The sequence below is a fragment of the Macrobrachium nipponense genome, chromosome 8 (assembly GCF_015104395.2).
Source record: "Macrobrachium nipponense isolate FS-2020 chromosome 8, ASM1510439v2, whole genome shotgun sequence".
Classification (NCBI taxonomy): domain Eukaryota; kingdom Metazoa; phylum Arthropoda; class Malacostraca; order Decapoda; family Palaemonidae; genus Macrobrachium; species Macrobrachium nipponense.
Genome location: NC_087203.1, coordinates 71,480,337 through 71,488,954, shown reverse-complemented (window position 1 = coordinate 71,488,954; position 8,618 = coordinate 71,480,337). Strand labels below are relative to the sequence as shown.

The window sequence follows — 8,618 nt, the reverse complement described above, 5'->3', positions numbered from 1 at the left end:
TCTCCTTTGTAAAAGTTTCAAAAATAAAGATTACACAGTTGATTCTATTTAAAACTCGTCTTTTCCTTAATTTCAGATAATTAGGCTAAAAGTTTAGCAAAGTCCATAGTTTCTGCTAGAAAATTTCAGCGTAATGACTATAGTATAGTTAAAACAGTGTGACGATATGTTATCAAAATAATAAAGTATGTCAAAGAGAATATTCCTCAAAGGGATAATATTTTAGGTATGAAACAATACTACTATTAATATTACAGTTATTATCGCTCTTTGCTGCTGTTATCAAGTACGGTAGCACTGACGCTTCTCATATCATTTAAAAGAAAAAATTGCTAATTCGCCTCTTAAAATCTTCCCACGGATTGATCGTCACATGTTTTGGTCGCGTGTGCAGAACTCGGATTACCTGACCTATAAAACGGCAGAGACGGGAGTCGCTGTTACAGTTGCACAGAGTTAGTTGAAGCTACCTCTTCAGTTCAGTTCGTCTTTTAAGAATTCTTTATCTTTCATCGATGGTAAGTAAGGGTGTTAATGGAATACTTTTTCCCGAATGTATATTTTCAATTCCTTATAAGAACTATATATATAATATATTTTCAATGCATTATATATTTATATATATATATATATATATTATATATATATATATATATATATATATATATATACATGTATTATGTGTGTGTATATATATATATATAATATATATATATATATATATTGTTATATATATATATATATATATATATAATATATATATAATATAAATATATATATATATATATATATAATATATATCAATATATATAATAGTAACTACTTCTCCATTTACCTGAACACTAACATACTAAGTAACCAAAGATTATTTTAAATAGATCGAATAGTTGTGGATTTCCTTTAACTCGTCACGACTGGATTTTAATCTAAAAATGTGAATAACATTGCAAATCCTCTCAAAGAAACGCCTCCTTTGCTTTCAGATGAGGGTCCTTGCACTATGCCTCTGTATTTTGGCCGTGGCCTCTTGCAGTCCAGCTGGCAATGATGAATGGGAAGATTTCAAAGTAAGTTACGGGATCGAATCTCACATTCTTCGTGTGGGACCCCTGAGACAGTTCCTTCAACTTAGATAAAAACAAATCGGATAGGGAGTCGAAACCTTTCAAACTATAACTTTGAACTTCGAAGAAAGTTTACGCTCACGATAGATTTATGACAATCTTGAATAAAGCTTTTAGCTTTAGCTTTTAGATTTCGTCTAACATTGACATACACAACAGATCATTTACAATTGTCTTTCTAACATCTACAAATAATTTTTGTCTTACGACCTTTAAGAAACTTAGCTAAAATTAATTAATCAAAGGAGAATCTGTGAATAAGTGTATACACAACAGATCATATGACGCTTACATTAATTTTGAGTAAAATATTTCTAAACGTTCATAGCTTAGAATTCATAGGAGTAAGAACTTTTCGATTATAACATTTAAAAAAGATAGATATACTTTTCTATCCGATGACGTATAATTCCGATATGAAGCTAGCCATTATAATCCCATGAGAAAACTGAGCCTTCTGAGTACTTCGATATTATATAAATAATAGGTATATACGTATATACATGTGCCATATGAGATATAATTCTCAATGAATTGCAGAAATCCTTAAAAACCTACATAATTAAAAAAACAAATAAGATAAAAAAACAAACTTTTCAATATGATAGGAAGTTGTATAGAAAGGGTCCGCCCAACACTTGCAGACAATCTTTTGGAAATCTAATTAGATTCATGAAAATATCGTGCTGAAATGAAATCTCCACTTTGCTTCAAATAAAACCAAATAAGTGAGATAACTTCAAAATCCTCTTATATTAAATGAATAATTGGCTCCTGATCTACGTATAAGCCAGACAAAATAGCTCAAACTCGCAGAATAATTAAAAGTCTGAATATTTGGTTCAAATTCTGTAGGGTCCACTTTACAGAAAAACTTTGGAAATTTCTATGAAAAGTCAGCTCATATTCTATGTATAAACCGGATCATATACAATTCGCCTTTGCAGAACAATTTTGGAAAGTCCTACGAAACTCCTGAGGAAGAGAGCTACAGGAAGTCGGTGTTCGAAGCCAACAGCAAGATAGTCAAGGAACACAACGACCAATTCCAGCAGGGGCTGGAGACTTTCGACCTGAAGATCAACAAATATGGTGACTTGGTAAATATTTGATAATTTCTCATTCGCACACAGGCGCTTTATGTTTGGTTACAAGAGCCACAGGTATGTGGATCGTATGTTTAGCATTATGCACAAAGTCTTCCGCATTGTTACCAATAGGCCTATATATATATATATATATATATATATATATATATATATATATATATATATTTTTAAAATATATATATATATAATATATATATAGATATATATATATATTATATATATATATATATATATATATCGTGTATATATATATATATATATATATATATATATATATATATATATATATATATATATATATATATATATATATATATATACCAGATATATATGATATTATATATATATATATAGATATATATATATATATATCTGTATATGTATATAACTATATATATATCACTACTATATATATATATATATATTATATATATATATACTCAAAGTTTATGTGTGTGAGTTCTTTTGAATTTTTGTATGAACTAAAACTCACATTTATTTCATGAACAACTTTTCTCTCTCGCTTTGTCCACATGCAAATCAAAATAATCACTTGTATGAATATAGTGCATCCGAGTGTGGGTATTCGCATATACACATACACATACAGTAGTATGCTCAGGTTCTGATAGTATGAAAAACTATTTCCTTATCCACTAGACAAACGAAGAATTCAGAAAACAGATGAACGGTCTGCTAATGAAAGAAGAACAGTCTGCTGTTGTCTTTGAATACGACGGCCAAGATGAAGTCTCAGCAGAGGTCGACTGGCGTACCAAGGGAGCTGTCACGCCCGTCAAAAACCAGGCCCAGTGTGGGTCGTGTTGGGCCTTCTCGACGGTATGTCTTTTTCGTTGATTTTCCAGCATTTGTTTAATTCATTTTAATCTACCCTTTTTATCTTATTTTCACATACACGTTTCTGTATATATATATATATATATATATATATATATATATATATATATATATATATATATATATCACATATACATACATACATGTATGTATGTATGTATATGTATATGTATATGTATATATATATATATATATATATATATATATATATATATATATATATATATATATTATATATATATATATATACTACTCATACATACATACATACTATATATATATATATATATATATATATATATATACTATTATATATATATATTATATACGTGTGGTTGAAAACAATAATTTAATACCACAGATTCAAAATAGTAACCAAAGATTCGTTTGTGATTATTGTATCGTAGAACCCATAGATGAAGCTACGTACAAGTTATCATCCTCACAAGCTTCAAAAGCTAATCTACTTACTCCTAATCAGTTTAGGCTGGAAGTTGAAAACTTTGTATGCTTCGATTTTTGTAACCACGGACTAGTTCCAGTACAAGAGCCATCATCCATGCTCACTGTCTTTCTTTGCCCAAGGTAAACAAGTAAAGCCAGTCGGTTCATCAGCTACGTATCTAGTCAAACAGTCAAAATCCTCTTTCATCCACAGACTGGTTCTCTGGAAGGCCAACACTTCCTGAAGACCAATAAACTCGTCAGTCTCTCAGAGCAGAACCTGGTAGACTGTTCCAAGGACTTCGGCAACATGGGCTGCGGAGGTGGTCTTATGGATCAGGCTTTCAGATATATCAAACATAACAAGGGTATCGACACTGAAGAGTCCTACCCTTACGAAGCTCAGGTGTGTACAGGAAGGTTCTTGAATTATTCAACTGTCAAGAGAGAGAGAGAGAGAGAGAGAGAGAGAGAGAGAGAGAGAGAGAGAGAGAGAGAGAGAGAGAGAGAGAGAGAGAGAGAGAAAATTCGTTTAACTCTATTAAATTAAATAATACATAAAGATTTTGCTCCCAATAACTAACAGTACTAAACTTCGTTTCAACATGTTAGTCGCCTCGTAATGAAGCACGCACTGCAAGGTCTGTTGTAAATGTATGTAGGAATCTTGAATTTTTGCGATGCAGGGACGTGAACCAAACACGAAACCCTCCTCTGTCATGTGCAAATAGAGCAGCATTTGTACATTACTTCCTAGCAGCTATTCATAATACCAAAAGAGAATAATTAACTCAAGAGACCTACCGATGCATCCCTTTCCAGGACGGCACCTGCCGATTCAAATCCGAAAACGTTGGTGCCACTCTTACTGGATACGTCGACATCCCCAAGGGAAATGAAACCGCCCTTTTACACGCCGTTCACAAAGTTGGTCCCATCAGCGTCGCCATTGATGCCGGCAGCGAGAAATTCCAGATGTATCACTCAGGTGGGTTACACAAAAAGCAGCCATTGTGACAAATCGTGCTGTCTATCTCCAGCTGCACCTTCTTGATGTGACTTTTTTCCAGAAATTAGGTGTATCTTTCTCGAAGGTTACTGAAGTATATATATATATATATATATATATATATATATATATATATATATATATATATATATATATATATATATAGTAATTATGTATATACAGTATATATATATATATATATATATATTTATATATATATATATATATGTATATATATATATTTGTATGTGTGTGTCTGTGTATGTATGTATGTATGTATGTATGTATGTATGTGTATCACCTTTACTTCACTCCCTTAAAGACCGGAACTTAATGAACCATTTGCTTCGTAAAGTGTGATACAAAAGACACCCCTTGCTTTACTTGCTTTGTCAACATCCGGCCGGAACTTGCTCCTGTTCTGCTGTATTAGCTACAGAACTTAAGCTAACGACTGGTTCATACAAAAAGCTTGGCTTTAAGTATTATTTGCTTTAGTTTCACCCCTTCGAAATGAACACTAAAAATAAACAAAAGGCGGTAGATTTTTTTTAAACTATCTGCATATTTTCCAAATTATCTCACCTGTACTGCATTATATGCACCATTTCTTTTTACTGCATTATTATGTACCTTTGTCTATGTTATTCAACCAAAATAATTTCGTTAATAAACGATGTCTCCTTGCGGAGCTCTTCCGCAGAATTACCAAACCTAGAACTTATAACACATTTCTTTCATAAAATCGTAGAATTTTTAGTGCCATTTGTTTCATTTCTGTAAAGACTAGAACATTTACTACATCCCTGTAAAGACCAGAATTTGCAGCATCACTTGCTTCAGAAAAACCGTAACTTACAGCAACTTTTACTTCAATCTTTTAAAGACTACGAGTGAAACCACAGTTCCCATTGTTTTACAAATACCAGACTTTACAGCATCGTGTCATTAAGACCCGATCTTGCATCCCAAAGACCAGAAGTTACAGTACAAATTTACTTCATGAGGATCAGAGCTTCAAGAATTACTTGTCTCGCAGAACTTACTCCACCATCAAGTTCATTAGAGATCAGACCTTACAGCATCATTGCTTCGGCTAGACTAGAACCTGAAGCATTGGTCATTCCTTAAAGACCAGAGCCTACATTTCTGTTGAGACCAGAACCCGCATGACCATTTTCCTTCCTAGAGACCAGAATCAACACCACAACCTCCATTCCAGGTGTCTACAACAACCCCGACTGCTCGAGCACGTTCCTTGACCATGGAGTCCTAGCAGTGGGCTACGGAGAAGAGGACAGCCACGAATTCTGGCTAGTGAAGAACTCTTGGGGCGCAGACTGGGGTGAAGAAGGATACATCAAGATGTCCAGAAACAAGGAGAATCAGTGCGGTATTGCCACTGCTGCATCTTACCCTTTGGTTTGATTAGGACGCTACGAGGAAGAACTGTTGAAAGGAAAAATCTTAGTGTAGTCTTCGTTGTGATGTATTGTAGGTGTTTATATATATGTAGATTTTTTTAACTTTAAAACAAACTGAAAACAAATTTCTTTCATTTCCCGCTCAGCGATTTTTTCTACTGCTAGGAATTCCTCTTTGTTTCTTTATTTCTTTCTTTCTTTCAACTTGGAATCAACAACACAACTTTTCTAATCTAATCTGAATTTTTATCAAATCGTGAAGAATGATCCGTTTAGTGAAATTCAATGGAAATCATATGGATTTAACAGTGATAGCATCATATTTGATTTACTGCTATTTAAAGAAAAAAAAGTATGTGCTCAAAGACATTAAACAATTGAGAGTACGACAATCTCAAAAATTTCTTTACGAATCTCACGTTATTTTCAGCAGAAGATGACTTTCACAGCTAAGTCTTTGAACGAAAGACTACCTGTATAGATTTTGAAAGATATTAATACAACTATGATAATGAAGATAGTAGTAGTGAAAAAGAGTATAGCCTCCAAAACTGAAGTGATTAAAAGCACATTTCAACTCAAAAAGTTTTTTTTTTTTTTTGAAAAAATATCTAGTAGCTGATAACAAAAGCTTCCTAAAAAGAAGAAGAAGAAAAAAAAAAAAAGCTATGCCGTTACTGAAGGATCAAAATTTCAATGTACGCTTTCCAATAGTCGTGTAATTAAGCCTCGAACCTTATATGACGAATTTTGCTGCTACCAGCGAAAGTTAAACAGCCATTTTGAAATACGCAGACGATGTGGAAGATGAGATAGACAGAAATATATATTGCATAAGCTCAAACACACACTACACACACACGTGTGTGTGTGTGTGTATGTATATATATATATATATATATATATATATATATAGATATATCATATATATATATATATATATATATACGAGTATATATATATATATATATAATATATATATATATATATATATATATATATATATAAAACAGTCTCATAATGGCAGAAGGGTTTAGGATATAATGTCACGGTTCCATAACATGACAGTAAAGTTTTGATATTCACACACTGATTATGGAAACGAGGAAGTAAGAAAAGGCAGATCACATTGAACAACGATAAGGTAATGGAAAGAGAAACACGCAAGAATTGTGTTCTTTCATAATTACGATTTTGTCTTAAGGGATCTTACAAAGTGCAATTTCCTCCAAACTGCGTTTATGAGGGAGATTACATTCTGTACTGGGGTCAGAGCGAGGACGACCCTCCAAAGTCCGCAAAAGTTAGTCGCTAGTTTGGAACGGAGGAGAATTTGCCGGAGTTGGTAATTGAATCGATAGGAAACGCTTTGCTGGTATCAATGCAAGTATCGAAATATTTGTCGGTTTTGCCTTTCTAATTAAAATAACACCACTATACCCAAAGCCCTTGGGCGCCTTAAGCCCGAAAGAAAAAATGCCCTTGAGCGCCCTAGGCCCGAAGGGAAAAAATGGCCCTTGAGCGCTCTAAGCCCAAAGGGAAAAAATGCCCTTAAGCGCCCCAAGCCCGAAGGGAAAAATGCCCTTGAGCGACCTAAGCCCAAAGGGGAAAAAATACCCTTGAGGGCCCTCAGCCCGAAGGAAACAAGAATTAGTGGAGTTACTGTCCTACTCGAGAACCAAAGCATATTCGGGTGTCACAGTATTCGAGATTTTAATATTCAGGCATTTACGTTAATAAGTATCTAGTAGCCGTACCGATAACTAAGGTCAGGAGAGGTAAATTTGCTAATTTGTATGTATATACATATAAATGTATATTCATTTTCTATGTAACTATTAAAGACAAATGGAGAATTGAAATATCTTGGATGATGAAATGTGGTAGTGCGTTAATTTGGGCCCTTTACTCTTGGCATATTTATAGATCACAAACTTGACTTGCTCTCTCTCTCTCTCTCTCTCTCTCTCTCTCTCTCTCTCTCTCTCCTCTATATATATATATATATATCTATATATATATATATATATATATATATATATATATATATATATATATATATGATATGCGTATATAAGCATAAGCATTGTGTATTCCATGCTTCCGTCAAAACGTTATACTCTTGGCATTTTTATAGATCACAAACTTGACTTGCACTCACTATCTCTCTCTCCTCTCTCTCTCTCTCTCTCTCTCTCTCTCTCTCTCGTATATATGTATGTATGTATATATATATATATTATATATATATATATATATATATATAGTATATATATATATATCATATTATATAAAAGCATAAGCATTATGTGTATTCATACGTCAGTAAACAAATATGCGTATATAAACCGACATATTGAAAAAGATTACTATAAAACTTCATGGTGTCAATTTGTCAATCCAATCGAAATCCTTAAATTCACTAAACGTCGGAGGAACCAATGAAATTGTTTCATAGCTCTCTCTCTCTCTCTCTCTCTCTCTCTCTCTCTCTCTCTCTCTCTCTCCTGGCCTTGAGGAACCAAACTACCTCAATTAACGACGAATCCTTGGTTCGAATCACTGGAGGACAATGCATCAATCCTTGCGCGCTCAGTTAAACCTAGTGTCTCTTAACTTAGAGTTAATTGTGTCCCCAACTGTCAATCGA

The 8,618-nt window shown here is 33.1% G+C and overlaps 1 protein-coding gene across 1 annotated transcript; it reads left to right on the top strand.

Moving 5' to 3' along the window:
- Nucleotides 1–379: 379 nt before the first annotated feature.
- On the top strand, nucleotides 380–6,093 carry LOC135222839 (procathepsin L-like). The gene is made up of 7 exons (XM_064261169.1): nucleotides 380–518; nucleotides 984–1,067; nucleotides 2,072–2,224; nucleotides 2,894–3,073; nucleotides 3,750–3,941; nucleotides 4,358–4,523; nucleotides 5,767–6,093. The coding sequence occupies exons 1-7, from the start codon at nucleotides 516–518 to the stop codon at nucleotides 5,970–5,972; spliced, it is 984 nt and encodes a 327-aa protein (XP_064117239.1). The 5' UTR covers nucleotides 380–515; the 3' UTR covers nucleotides 5,973–6,093.
- Nucleotides 6,094–8,618: the final 2,525 nt, after the last annotated feature.

Coding starts and splice junctions, on each gene's coding strand:
- LOC135222839 (XM_064261169.1), top strand. Junction 2,225..2,893: donor TCAACAAATATGGTGACTTG/GTAAATATTTGA, acceptor CTTATCCACTAG/ACAAACGAAGAATTCAGAAA. Junction 4,524..5,766: donor ATTCCAGATGTATCACTCAG/GTGGGTTACACA, acceptor CCTCCATTCCAG/GTGTCTACAACAACCCCGAC.